Source organism: Grampus griseus, assembly GCF_964374135.1.
Source record: "Grampus griseus genome assembly, chromosome: 3".
NCBI classification, from domain to species: domain Eukaryota; kingdom Metazoa; phylum Chordata; class Mammalia; order Artiodactyla; family Delphinidae; genus Grampus; species Grampus griseus.
The window spans coordinates 114,707,271-114,722,394 of NC_139019.1; the positions used below are offsets into that span (position 1 = coordinate 114,707,271).

A 15,124-nucleotide genomic window follows, 5' to 3' on the forward strand; every position below is an offset into this window, starting at 1 on the left:
AGGTGTGTGGGTTTATCTCTGGGCTTTCTATCCTGTTCCATTGATCTACACTTCTGTTTTTCTGCCAGTACCATATTTTCTTGATTACTGTAGCTTTGTAGTATAGTCTGAAGTCAGGGAGTCTGATTCCTCCAGCTCCGTTTTTTTCCCTCAAGACTGCTTTGGCTATTCGGGGTCTTTCGTGTCTCCATATAAATTTCAAGATTTTTTGTTCTAGTTCTGTGAAAAATGCCATTGGTTATTTGATAGGGATTGCACTGAATCTGCAGATTGCTTTGGGTAGTACAGTCATTTTCACAATATTGATTCTTCCAATCCAAGAACATGGTATATCTCTCCATCTGTTTGTATCATCTTTAATTCCTTTCATCAGTGTCTTATAGTTTTCTGCATACACATCTTTTGTCTCCCTAGGTAGGTTTCTTCCTAGGTATTTTATTCTTTTTGTTGCAATGGTGAATAGCAGTGCTTCCTTAATTTCTCTTTCAGATTTTTTTAACATTAGTGTATAGGAAAGGAAGAGATTCCTGTGCATTAATTTTGTATCCTACAACTTTACCAAATTCATTGATCAGCTCTAGTAGTTTTCTGGTGGCATCTCTAGGATTCTATTTGTATAGTATCATGTCATCTGTTTTACTTCTTCTTTTCCAATTTGTAATTCTTTTATTTCTTTTTCTTCTCTGATTGCCATGGTTAGGACTTCCAAAACTATGTTGAATAAGAGTGTGAGATTGGACATCCTTGTCTTGTTCCTGATCTTAGAGGAAATGCTTTCAGTTTTTCAGCATTGAGAATGATGTTTGTTGTGGGTTTGTTGTATATGGCCTTTATTATGTTGAGGTGGGTTCCCTCTATGCCCACTTTCTGGAGAGTTTTTATCATAAATGGGTGTTGAATTTTGTCAAAAGCTTTTTCTGCATCTATTGAGATGATCATATGGTATTTCTTCTTCCATTTGTTAATATGGTGTATCACAATGACTGATTTGTGTATATTGAAAAATCCTTGCATCCCTGAGAAAAATCCCGCTTGAACATGGTGTATGATTCTTTTAATGAGTTGTTGGATTCTGTTTGCTAGTATTTTGTTGAGGATTTTTGCATCTATATTCATGAGTAATATTGGTCTGTAATTTTTTTTGTACTATCTTTGTCTGGTTTTGGTATCAGGGTGATGGTGGCCTCATAGAATGAGTTTGGGAGTGTTCCTTCCTCTGCAATTTTTGGAAGAGTTTGAGACGGATGTTAGCTCTTCTCTAAATGTTTGATAGAATTCACCTGTGAAGCCATTTGGTCCTGGACTTTTGTTTGTTGGAAGATTTTTCTTTTTTTCTTTTTCTTTTTTTTGCGGTATGCAGGCCTCTCACTGTTGTGGCCCTCCCGTTGCGGAGCGCAGGCTCAGGACAAGCAGGCTCAGCGGCCATGGCTCACAGGCCCAGCTGCTCCGTGGCATGTGGGATCTTCCCAGACTGGGGCACGAACCTGTGTCCCCTGCATCAGCAGGCGGACTCTCAACCACTGTGCCACCGGGGAAGCCCTGTTGGAAGATTTTTAATCACAGTTTCTATTTCATTACTTGTGATTGGTCTGTTCATATTTTCTATTTCTTCCTGGTTCAGTCTTGGAAGGTTATACCTTTCTAACAATTTGTCCATTTCTTCCAGGTTGTCCATTTTATTGCCATAGAGTTGCTTGTAGTAGTCTCTTAGGATGCTTTGTATTTCTGTGGTGTCTGTTGTAACCTCCTTTTTCATTTCTAATTTTATTGAGTCCTCGCCCTCTTTTTCTTGATGAGTCTGGCTAATGGCTTGTCAATTTTGTTTATCTTCTCAAGAAGCAGCTTTTAGTTTTATTGATCTTTGCTATTGTTTTCTTTGTTTCTATTACATTTACTTCTGCTCTGATTTTTTTTTTTTTTTTTTGCCAGCCTCTCACTGTTGTGGCCTCTCCTGCTGTGGAGCACAGGCTCCAGACGCCCAGGCTCAGCAGCCATGGCTCACAGGCCCAGCCAGTCCGCAGAATGTGGGATCTTCCCGGACCGGGTCACGAACCCATGTTCCCTGCATCGGCAGGCAGACTCTCAACCACTGCACCACCAGGGAAGCCCTGCTCTGATCTTTATGATTTCTCTGCTTCTGCTAACTTTGGGTTTTGTTTGTTCTTCTTTCTCTAGTTCCTTTAGGTATAAGGTTAGATTGTTTATTTGAGATGTTTCTTGAGGTAGGCTTGTATAGCTATAAACTTCCCTCTTAGAACTGCTTTTGCTGCATCCCATAGGTTTTGGATCGTCGTGTTTTCATTCTCATTTGTCTCTAGGTATTTTTTGATTTCCTCTTTGATTTCTTCAGTGATCTCTTGGTTGTTTAGTAACGTATCGTTTAGCCTCCATGTGTTTGTGTTTTTTACATTTTTTTCCCTGTAACTGATTTCTAATATGATAGCGTTGTGGTCAGAAAAGATGCTTGATATGATTTCAATTTTCTTAATTTGCTGAGGCTTGATTTGTGACCCAAGATGTGATCCCTCCTGGAGAATGTTCCGTGTGCACTTGAGAAGAAAGTGTAATCTGCTGTTTTTGGATGGAATGTCCTATAAATATCAATTAAATCTATCTGGTCTATTGTGTCATTTAAAGCTTGTGTTTCCTTATTAATTTTCTGTTTGGATGATCTGTCCATTGGTGTAAGTGAGGTGTTAAAGTCCCCCACTATTATTGTGTTACTGTCGATTTCCTCTTTTATAGCTGTTAGCAGTTGCCTTATGTATTGAGGTGCTCCTATGTTGGATGCATATACATTTATAATTGTTATATCTTCTTCTTGGATTGATCCCTTGATCATTATATAGCGTCCTTCCTTGTCTCTTGTAACATTCTTTATTTTAAAGTCTATTTTATCTGATATGAGTATTGCTACTCCAGCTTTCTTTTGATTTCCATTTGCATGGAATATCTTTTACCATCCCCTCACTTTCAGTCTGTATGTGCCCCTAGGTCTGAAGTGGGTATCTTGTAGACAGCATATATATGGGTCTTGTTTTTGTATCCATTCAGCAAGCCTGTATCTTTTGGTTGGAGCGTTTAATCCATTCACGTTTAAGGTAATTATCGATATGTATGTTCCTATTACCGTTTTCTTAATTGTTTTGGGTTTGTTTTTGTAGGTCCTTTTCTTCTCTTGGGTTTCCCACTTAGAGAAGTTCCTTTAGCATTTGTTGTAGAGCTGGTTTGGTGATGCTGAATCCTCTTAGCTTTTGCTTGTCTGTAAAGCTTTTGATTTCTCCATAGAATATGAATGAGATCCTTGCCAGGTAGAGTAATCTTGGTTGTAGGTTCTTCCCTTTCATCACTTTAAGTATATCATGCCACTCCATTCTGGCTTGTAGGGTTTCTGCTGAGAAATCACCTTAACCTTATGGGAGTTCCCTTGTATGTTACTTGTCGTTTTTCCCTTGCTGCTTTCAATAATTTTTCATTGTCTTTAATTTTTGCCAATTTGATTACTACGTGTCTCTGCGTGTTTCTCCTTGGGTTTATCCTGTATGGGACTCTCTGTGGTTCCTGGACTTGGGTGGCTATTTCCTTTCCCGTGTTAGGGAAGTTTTTGACTATAATCTCTTCAAATATTTTCTCGGGTCCCTTCTCTCTCTCTTCCCCTTCTGGGACCCCTATAATGCGAATGTTGTTGTGTTTAATGTTGTCCCAGAAGTCTCTTAGGCTGTCTTCATTTCTTTTCATTCTTTCTTCTTTCTTCTGTTGCGCAGCAGTGAATTCCACCATTCTTCCAGGTCACTTATCCGTTCTTCTGCCTCAGTTATTCTGCTATTGATTCCTTCTAGTGTAGTTTTCATTTCAGTTATTGTATTGTTTATCTGTGTTTGTTTGTACTTTAATTCTTCTAGGTCTTTGTTAAACATTTCTTGTGCCTTCTTGATCTTTGCCTCCATTCTTTTTCCGAGGTCCTGGATCATCTTCACTATTATTATTCTGAATTCTTTTTCTGGAAGGTTGCCTAACTCCACTTCATTTAGTTGCTTTTCTGGGGTGTTATCTTGTTTCTTTATCTGGTACATAGCCCTCTGCCTTTTCATCTTTTCTTTCTGTGAATGTGGTTTTTGTTCCACAGGCTGCAGGACTGTAGTTCTTCTTGCTTCTCGCTTCATTGATTCCTTACTGCACTTATATTCAAGACAGAATTCCATACGTTGGCCCACTGACTACACTATGTGTCCTCTATTTACCTCTTCAACCTCATCTTAGTGTCTCTTCCTCCAAATCTTTCAGTTTATATATGTGCCATGTACCATATTCTTTCCTGCTCATCACTTGAGCACTTGCTGTTCTTCTCCTAGAATGTTCTTCCCTTTTGTCTGGTTAACCACTATTTATCCTTTGGATCTCAACTAAAATGTCACTCCTCAGTCGGGCCTGCCTTGTTACCAGTCTCTCATGATACCCTCTAATTGCCGTATAGTACTTACCACACAGTAACTATGCAACTCTTAGATAATAACTATGCAATTATATAGGTAATTATTGTTTAGTGGCTATCTTTTGAACACTAAACTATAAACTCCATGGGAGCAGAAACCTCATCTATTTTTTATAATTTTATTTTTTTAAAGTTTTATTGAGGTATAATTCCCTTATCATGAAATTCTTCCACTGAAGTATACAACTTATTTTATTTATTTTTTTTGCGGTACGCGAGCCTCTCACTGCTGTGGCCTCTCCCGTCGCGGAGCACAGGCTCCGGATGCACACGCCCAGCGACCACGGCTCATGGGCCCAGCCGCTGCACAGCATGTGGGATCCTCTTGGACCGGGGCACGAACCCGTGTCCCCTGCATTGGCAGGCGGACTCCCAACCACTACACCACCGGGGAAGTCCCTATACAACTTATTTAATAAACTTATAATTGTGTGATCCTCACCGCAGTCCAGTTTTAGAAAACTTCCATCATCGCAAAAAGGTTTCCTTGTATTCATTTGCAATTCACCACTACCACTCCCACCCCCAGCCCTTGGCAACCACGAAGCTTCTTTCTCTTTCTAAAAACATCTTTTCTGGACATTTCCGATAAATAGATCATATAATATATGGTCTTTTGTGCCTGGATTCTTCTACTTTGCATAATGTTTTGAGGTTCACCCATGTTGTAGCATGTATCAGGAGTCTGTTCCTTTTAATTGTTGAGTAGTATTCCATTGTATGGCTGTATGGCTATACTAAATGCTGTTTATCCATTGGTGAACAGTTGGATTGTTTCCAGTTTGGTGCTGTATTAAATAATGCCACCATGAATATTCACATGTGTTTAAGTAGAGTTACGTTTTCATTTTTCTTGTGTGGGTACATGCTGCCAGGAGTAGAACTGGTAGTGGAGTTACATGTCACGTGGATGTGTTAACATTTTAAGAAATCACCAAACTGTTTCCCAAAGTGGCTGTACCATTTTACAATAATGTATGGAGAATGCCAGTATCTCTATACCCTTGCCATTGATTATAGCATTCTAGTGGGTATGCAGGTGGTATCTCATTGTTTCATTTGCATTTCCCCGATGATTATGTTGAGCACTTTTTCATGTGCTTATTAGCCATTCATCTTCTTTTGTGAAATGCCTATTCAATTCTTTTGCCCAGTTTTTAATTCAGTTGTTTGTCTTAGTATTGAATTGTAAACGTTCTTTATATATTCTGGATACAAGTGCTTTACCTGATATATCATTTGCAAATATTTTCTCCCAGTCTGTCGTTATCTTTTCATACTTTTTAAATATATTTATTTATTTATTTATTTATTTTTGGCTGCATTGGGTCTTCGTTGCCGCGTGTGGGTTTTCTTTAGTTGTGGCGAGCGGGGTGCTACTCTTCACTGCGGTGCACATGCTTCTCATTGCAGTGGCTTCTGTTGTTGCAGAGCACGGGCTCTAGGCATGTGGGCTTCACATGGGCTCAGTATTTGTGGCTCACGGGCTATAGCGTGCAGGTTCAGTAGTTGTGGTGCACGGGGTTAGTTGCTCCATGGCATGTGGGATCTTCCTGGACCAGGGATAGAACCCGTGTCCCCTGCATTGTCAGGTGGATTCTTAACCACTGTGCCACTAGGGAAGTCCCCTTTTCATACTCTTAATGATGGCTTTTAAAGAAGAAAAGCTTTGAATTTTAATGTAGTCCCATTTATCAATATTTTCCTTTATAGATCATACTTTTGATGTCATATTTAAGAGCTTTGTCCAACTCAAGGTAATGAAGATTTTTTATATTTTCTTCTAGATGTTTTTAGCTCTTACGTTTAGGTTGATGATCCATGTTGAGTTAAATTTTGTGTGTGGTGTGATCCAAGGGTCTAAGTTGTTTTGTTTGTTTTTGCATGCGGATATCCAGTTGTCTCTGCACCATTCGTTGAAGAGCCCACCCTCTCTCCATCAAATTTTCTACATACTTTTGTCGAACATCAATTGTACATAAATGTAAGAATCTAATTCTAGATTCTCATTTCTGCTTCATTGATCTTTATGTCTACCCTTATGTCAGGACCATACTGCCTTAATTATTGTGGTTTCATAATAGGTTTTGAAATCAGGTTAGTGGAGGTCCTCCAACTTTGTTCTTTGTTTTCAGAATTGTTTCAGCTCTTCTAGGTCCTTTGCAATTCCATATAAATTTTAGAATCAGCTTGTCAATTTCTACATAAAAGCATTCATAGACTTTTATAGGGATTGTATTAAATTTATCAATTTGGAGAGAACTGCCATCTTGACAATATTGACTCTTCCAGGAACAAGTGATGTCTATTTATTTAGATATTCTTGAATTTCTCTCAGCAACATTTTGTGCTTTTCAGTGCACAAGAATTTCACTTCTTTTGTTAAATTTATTATTAAATATCTTATTTTTGATGCTACTGTGAATAAAACTGTTTCCTTAACTTCATTTTTGGATTGTTTGTTTCTGTTTTTGCTGACCATTTATTATCTGTCTCTGACCACTTATTATTTGGAAGTTGGAGGACTTCCACTAACCTGATTTCAAAACCTATTATGAAACCACAATAATTAAGACTGTATGGTACTGACATAAGGATAGACAATAAAGATCAACGAAGCAGAACTGAGAATCTAGAATTAGATTCTTACATTTATGGCCAACTGATTTTCGACAATAGGGCTGGATGAATTAATGAGAAACTAAAAAGGGTTTTCATGTTTCTTACATAGATAAACTTTCAATGTACTTTTAAAAGCTTTTTCATGGCATAATTTATATACTGCATTGTATATTTATTTTTATAGACTTTTAAAATAGAGTCTTCTTGAAAAGAGCAGAGACATCTTATTCATCTTTGTATTTCTGGCACACAGTAGTTAACTCAATAAATTTGTTGAATGAATGGAATATAGCAAAGCTTTGAATCAGCCATCCCTATTAAAAGGGAAGGGAAGAGCACTAGCTTTTTCAAGGATTAGGAATATGTTTTAGAATATCTTTGTAACTTGCTTTAGTGACTCCTCATCATATAGGGTTTTGCATATAGTTCCTGACTGACTGCTAAGCAAGAAGGAGCTCATATCATCAACTCTGAGAACTTTCTCTCAAGAACTTCACATTCTCATAGCAAGAGATCTGCAAGGTAGTAGGTAATAAATCATTTATCTTTATCCTACAACTGCTGCTTCTCAAATGTCTAACTGTATCTAGAGGATTAATTAATGGGTAAAATCAATCTAAAATAACAGTTTAGAGATATAACCCTATGAGTAAGAAGTGCTTCCAAAAATATCTTCTACTTAAGATAAATAAGCTTTTAACTCTATTTTAGTTAAAAGCTAAGGAGGAAAAGTCTAATTCACTAGTAGGACTAAATCTAAAGATCTACCACATTAAAAAGACATCTCATGTTTAAGATGTGCTCCAAAATAATATGGAAGCAGGAAAAGTAGGAGCAGGGGTTATAGATGAAATAATACTGAACTAAACCAACTATACTTCAATTAGAGAAAAAAAAGACTGACCAAAATTGTTGAAGCTGGGTGATGGGTTCATTAGGAGTTTATTATACCATGCTATCTACTTTTGTGTAAATATTCCACAATGAACAGTTCCAACGAAAAAAATATCTTAATGGGATGCATACGACAGAAACTTCTGTCACAGAAATAAAGTATGTAGTAGGCAAATCCTTTTTGTGTACAGATATCTTTAAAACAGTTTTTGTTCAAAAATCTGAACTTTTAAATCTCCAAGACAATTTTCAATTTTCTTTGAATAAATCTTCAGCAGAAAATACTGAGGAACAGGTCTAAATTACTTAGAGAAAAAAAAAAAAACCAAAAAAAATTCAAAATTGCCCAATGCTTAGACTTTTCTTTATAATGAAAATCACCAAAACTCCTTTCTGCTCTAAAAATATTACTGAAAATAAACTAAAAACCTCAGTGCTGCTCCTTATTATACCCACTTATAAAAGGTTTATAACTTTCATAACAGGTTGGAAACAAAAAGAGGGCCTGAGAACTATTAATTTCATAAAACCATGAGTTTGTTAGACAAACAGTAAACTGTTAGAGAAAATGGCAAATCAGTCATAATTTCCAAAGAAGATTCTTTTTCAAGTGTAACAAATTTGACTGATGCATTTAGGGATAACTAAAAGGAATTACAACACAGAAGAAGAAAAACCCAAGAGAAAAGAAAGAAAAAAAAGTAAACTCTTCTCAAAATATTCCCTAGAGGTCACAATTTAGTTCTGAGAAAAATGTTTTCTACTCTTGGCTTCAAGTTAAGTAACTACAATTTGACAATATGACAGAATATACTGGAGAAAAACCCTGTTATCTTCCTTCCCAGCTTCATCTCCAAAATAAAAGAGAAAGCAAACAAGTAGATGCAACTAATTACTCATCTGTAACTCACCTGCAGGAAACATGAATCGCATTTCTCTTTCTGCTGCAGCAAAATCATTACTTCCATGAAGTGCATTCCTTAGCTCATCTGTGCCATAAATTGCCCTTAGACTAAAAGCAAGTTAGAGATGATGACCATCCAATCTGACATGCTTTCTTTACTTTTTACATATGCATTCTATTTAGGAATTTTACAGAAGCATCGCCACTTCTCACATATGGAGGTCTTAATCTATTTTGAATTTAAGCATAAATCTATCTACATGAGGGTCAAGTATATTTAAATCTGTGGGAGGGATACACTGGAAAAATAAGAGTTACCTGGGTGAAAAAGAGGTGTTGTTTTGTGACAACTGAAAAAGCAATGCATTTTCAAAGTGCAAGAACTCAATGCCCTCTGGTTTCCAGACATTAATGATAATGCTGAAAATCTGAGTTTCTGGTCCTGCGTTACCAATATTCTATAAAATACCATACCAATTTTCCCAAGAAAAATCCTACACCAGTGGCAGTTTAATTCAAGGATGAGAGAAAAATAAGGCTAGTCAACCATAAATCAAAATTCTCTGAGACCTTTTGTGGTATTTGATATTAAAATACAGATTTAAGTAGTTAAAACACAAAATGGACCTCCCCCACCCAGCCCTCCACCACCACCAAAAAAAATCAGGTTATTTAGGAAAACTTTCAAATTAAAGGAAATTCCTATTACAATGAAATCAGATTTTTTTTTTCATTTTCATAGTTGGATTCCATTTCTCCCCCAGGAAAGTTACCTGTCTGGGTGTGTCTCCTTAGCTACTAAGCTATTACTTGGTCCCAAGAGTTCTTTCCAGTAAGAGATGGCTTTAAATCTAGCTAATATCATGGCAACAAGTGGTCCAGAACTCATGTAAGCTGTTAAATTGGGGAAAAACATTTTCCCATACTGTTCCACATAAAAGTTACTACAGTGCTCAGGGCTGAGACGCAGTTTTCTTCTCTAAAAGAGAAACAAAATCAACAAAAGCATTATTGACAGTTCAATAATACCTCATTCAGTCATTAATAACTTGAAATTAGTACCAATCTGACCACAAATTTGAGATTTATTTTTGTATTATGAACGAAGGGCAAGATAAGAAAGTTAAATGTAGGCTGTAAATAAGAATTATTTAACCTACTTAAGAAAAACTATTCCTGTTGGGCAGCCTCTTTCAACATATGGTATGTTAATGACAAATTCATCATATCTCCTTCTTAAAGTAAAAACACGCCAATCATCAATATTCTGTTAATACGTACTTTGTATAAAGCAACAAAATTGAGGGGCTTCCCTGGTGGCGCAGTGGTGGAGAGTCCGCCTGCCGATGCAGGGGACACGGGTTCGTGCCCCAGTCTGGGAAGAGCCCACATGCCGCGGAGTGGCTGGGCTCATGAGCCATGGCTGCTGAGCCTGCGCGTCCGGAGCCTGTGCTCCGCAACGGGAGAGGCCACAACAGTGAGAGACCCGCGTACCGCAAAAAAAAAAAAAAAAGTAACAAAATTGGACTTTAGAATATTCCAAATTCATCTTTCCCTATCTATTTGTGATATTTTCCTATTCATTGTGAAATTTTCCTACATATTTTCCTACATATTTAGAAATAGTACGCAGTATAATGATGCAGTAAACAAGTTTTTCACTTGAACATGAAAGTTGTATATTCTTTATTCTGGTTCTGCCATAAATATGTTGATTCACTATGATCTTAAGAATGATTAGTTAGCATTAAGTTTGTTAATTTGAAAGAATATGAAATGTTTGGGACAAATAAATGTTAATTTTGTTCACAAATGAGAAACTATATGAATTAATTATTAAATTTTAAAAACCACAGAAGCTGAGTCAGTCATTCTTCCAATTAGAAAGCATCACATTTTCCCTAAGAGCAACTATTTGAGTATATCTCATTTATTTATTTATTTTTGGCTGCGTTCGGTCTTCGTTGCTGCACAGGGGCTTTTCTCTAGTTGTGGCAAGAGGGGGTTACTCTTTGTCGCCACGCACGGGCTTCTCATTGCAGTGGCTTCTCTTGTTGAGAAGCACAGGCTCTAGGCACATGGGCTTCAGGAGCTGTGGCAGGTGGGCTCAGTAGTTGTGGCTCGCGGGCTCTAGAGTGCAGGCTCAGTAGTTGTGGTGCACGGGCTTAGTTGCTCCGTGGCATGTGGGATCTTCCCAGACCAGGGCTCGAACCCGTGTCCCCTGCATCGGCAGGCGGGTTCTTAACCACTGCGCCACCAGGGAGGTCCCTTGAGTACATTTTAAAAAAAATAACTCCATTACTACTGTTTATCAAATTCACTAAAGGTGGATCAGGAGGGAAAGGGCTCAAAATAGAATACAGGGATTCAAAGTAGACATCAAGGAAAACTTGCTGGAGTAAGGATGATGAGACATGGAGATAAATTACTAGGGGAAGGCTAAAAATCTCCAAGATTAAGGCAGATATCTATCTTTCTAAAATGGGTTAGAGGGCTTCCCTGGTGGCGCAGTGGTTAAGAATCTGCCTGCCGATGCAGGAGACATGGGTTCGAGCCCTGGTCTGGGAAGATCCCACATGCCACAGAGCAACGAAGCCCGTGCGCCACAACTACTGAGCCTGCGCTCTAGAGCCCGTGAGCCACAACTACTGAGACTGTGTGCCACAACTACTGAAGCCCACATGCCTAGAGCCCATGCTCCGCAACGAGAAGCCACTGCAATGAGAAGCCCGTGTACTGCAACAAAGAGTAGCCCCCGCTCGCCGCAACTAAAGAATAGCCCAAGCGCAGCAATGAAGGCCCAATGCAGCCAAAAATAAATAAATAAATAAATTTATTTAACTAACTAAATAAAATAAAATGGGTTAGATTTTCCTGAGAGTACAGTGTGAATTTTACCAAGTGACCTACCTCTTAAAGTTCCTTCCAAAACTATCATGTGTCTTCAAGTTTCAGAAACTTGATAAAATTGCTTGGTTTGTAGAGAGGGATCTAAACTGCCCAGAGCAAGAATCTTGTAGAGATGCTTACTAGGTAAGTCAGCAATGCTATGAACAGGCTCTACTGGACAAACATAACATTCTCACTAGTCAAGGATCAGTTACAGTACTGTAAAAAAAAAAAAAAAAAAAAGGTGCTGACATCTATTCTCATATTAAAATTCATACAGTCAAGAAATAGAAGAAATTTGAGAAGTTATAACAGTGCCTGATTTAGTATAATCCTTGATTCTATTATTTAAAATTAAGATATGCCAGTATTTGTGATTCTTATGCATATTGATTTGAGTTTTTTTTTTCCTGCACTGTAAGCCCTTATCTGCCATTATACCCCTTAACAAGCAAGGGAAGCTATATTCTGCAGGTATGCTAGCTAATGCAGCGTAATTTTAAAAATTAAGGGCTCATCTTAAACTAAAGTTGATACTGAATCAGTGATTCCATCAGTTGCTTTAAAATTAGATCAGATAAACTTTTTTGAAATTTAGATTAATATTTTCACAAAGAGGGAATTCCCTGGCAGTCCAGTGGTTAGGAGTCTGTGCTTTCACTGCCAAGGGCATGGGTTCAATCCCTGGTAGGAGAACTAAGATCCCGCAGCTGCGGCCAAAAAATGAATAGAAATCAACAACAAATATTTTCACAAAGAGGAGTTATTAGTTTGTAACACAGGAAAGGCTGCCACCTACTGAAAGAATACATCATATTTTAGGAGTTTTTTCCTAGATGGAACAAGAAAGCCTCAAGTTCAAGGAACTCCCACCTATAATAGAGCCTACTTTTAAAGCATACAGTACAAAGGACAAATGATTCCACTGACATGAGACACCTGGAATAGCAAAGTCATAGAGACAGAAAGTAGAATAGTAGTTACCAGGGGTAAGGAGAGGGCTGAACAGGTAGTTAGTGTTTAATGGGTACAGAGTTTCAGTTTGAGATGACGAAAAAGTTCTAGAGATGGATAGTGGTGATGGCTGCACAACAGTGTGAAGGTACTTAATTCCCCTGAAATGTACGCTTAAAAATGGTTAAAAAGGTAAATTTTATGTTGTGTATATTTTATCACAATTAAAACAAAAAAGAAGCATACAATATACCAAGGCGTTCTTTGGTTTGAAACTTCTTGCTGACTAGGGAAAGTGTTAAATATTAGCATTTACACTAAGTTTTTTTTTCTAACACTGTTTTAATTTATAGTTATCATTAACTCCTTAATTATTAAGTTTTTCACTCATTCTTTTCAAAATATGATTTAAAAGACAAATTGGAAACTTTATATTATTTGTATACTTTGTTTCTTTCTCAAATTAATGAGTAATATACTTACAGGGCTAAAAAATTCAAAGCAATATAAAAAGGTTTATATGAAAAATCTCATTCCCATCCCTGTCCTAACCCAGCCTGTTCTTCCTCGCCCTCAATATGCAACCATTTTTTAATGGTTATTTATCTCCTAGTTTCATTTTGCAAATACCGGCAAACATGTATATTACTTTTTCTCTATCATAGAAAGTAGCTACACATTGTTCTGCATCTTGCTTTTTTCCATAAAAGGACACAGAGGGGTTTATAATTAGTTGCATAGTATTCAATTTGGTGGCTCGCCAGGGTCAATTTAACCAATCTTCTAATGCTGGGTTGTTTTCGATCTTTTGCCTGTAAATAAATAATGCTGCAAAAAATAACCTAGATATAGGTCACTTCATATTAATACATGGGTTATAGGAGAGATTCCCAGAAGAGTACTGCTGGGTTTAAGGGTATATGCATCTGTAATACTGATAGATAACTGCCAGATCCCCTTCCATAGGGGTTATGTCATTTACTTTTATATTCTTGCCAGATGGTATCTCAGTGTCATTTTAATTTGCTTTATTTCTGCTTAGAGATTGAGCATCTTTTCCTATGTTTCAGAAGCATTTGTTTTTCTTTTTCTGTGACCATCCACATGTACTGCCCATTTTCAACTGAATTTTTATCCTGTTCTAGCAGCTTTTTATATACTAGGGAGATTAGCCTTTGTGATATGAATTACAAATCTTCTTCCCAAGTCTTGTCATTTGTGTTTTGACTTTGCTTATTATGTTTATTTGGCCATGTGCAAGTTTTTTATATTTATACTTTTTTTTTTTTTTTGCGGTACGCGGGCCTCTCACTGTTGTGGCCTCTCCCGTTGCGGAGCACAGGTTCCGGACGCACAGCCTCAGCGGCCATGGCTCACGGACCCAGCCGCTCCACGGCATGTGGGATCTCCCCGGACCGGGGCACGAACCCATGTCCCCTGCATCAGCAGGCGGACTCTCAACCACTGCGCCACCAGGGAAGCCCCTATATTTATACTTTTATCAATCTTTTCCTTTACGGTACCTAGACTTTATTTTTTTTTAAGTAAATTTATTTATTTATTTATGTCTGTGTTGGGTCTTCATTGCTGCACATGGGCTTTCTCTAGCTGCGGCAAGTGGGGGCTATGCTTCGTTGCAGTGCATGGGCTTCTCACTGCGGTGGCTTCTCTTGTTGCGGAGCACAGGCTCTAGGCACACGGACTTCAGTAGTTGTGGCTCGTGGGCTCAGTAGTTGGGGCTCGCGGGCTCTAGAGTGCAGGCTCAGTAGTTGTGTCGCATGGGTTTAGTGGCTCCGCAGCACGTGGGATCTTCCCGGACCAGGGCTCAAACCCATGTCCCCTGCATTGGCAGGTGGATTCTTAACCACTGCGCCACCAGGGAAGCCTGAGTTTTCTCCTTTTTCTATTTTCTAAAAGATTCAATAGGCAATATGACACTGTATATTTATTAGAGAATAAAAAACTGAAATTTCAAATAAGGATGGTAGAGAAAAAAGGAAGATTAAAAATATTCCATTTTAAAGACGCAGACATAGAGAATGGACTTGAGGACATGGGGAGGGGAAAGGGTAAGTTGGGTCGAAGTGAGAGAGTGGCATGGACATATATACACTACCAAATGTAAAACAGATAGCTAGTGGGAAGCAGCTGCATAGCACAGGGAGATCAGCTCAGTGCTCTGTGACCTAGAGGGGTGGGATAGGGAGGATGGGAGAAAGACGCAAGAGGGAGGAGATATGGGGATATATGTATATGTATAGCTGATTCACTTTGTTATAAAGCAGACACTAACACACCATTGTAAAGCAATTATACTCCAATAAAGATGTTTAAAAAAAATTCCATTCTATTTAAGTTTTTTTAAATTT

At 37.9% G+C, this 15,124-nt stretch overlaps 1 protein-coding gene across 1 annotated transcript in view; it reads right to left on the reverse strand.

Moving 5' to 3' along the window:
* NME5 (NME/NM23 family member 5) overlaps positions 1-15,124 on the reverse strand; it is a gene marked incomplete at both ends in the record, with an annotated part of 32,621 nt that overhangs the window by 16,131 nt on the left and 1,366 nt on the right. The window contains 2 exons of the mRNA XM_082652542.1: positions 8,920-9,020; positions 9,686-9,891. Of these exons, the coding sequence (XP_082508668.1) occupies positions 8,920-9,020; positions 9,686-9,891 (307 nt within the window). The remainder of the gene's footprint in view (positions 1-8,919; positions 9,021-9,685; positions 9,892-15,124) is intronic.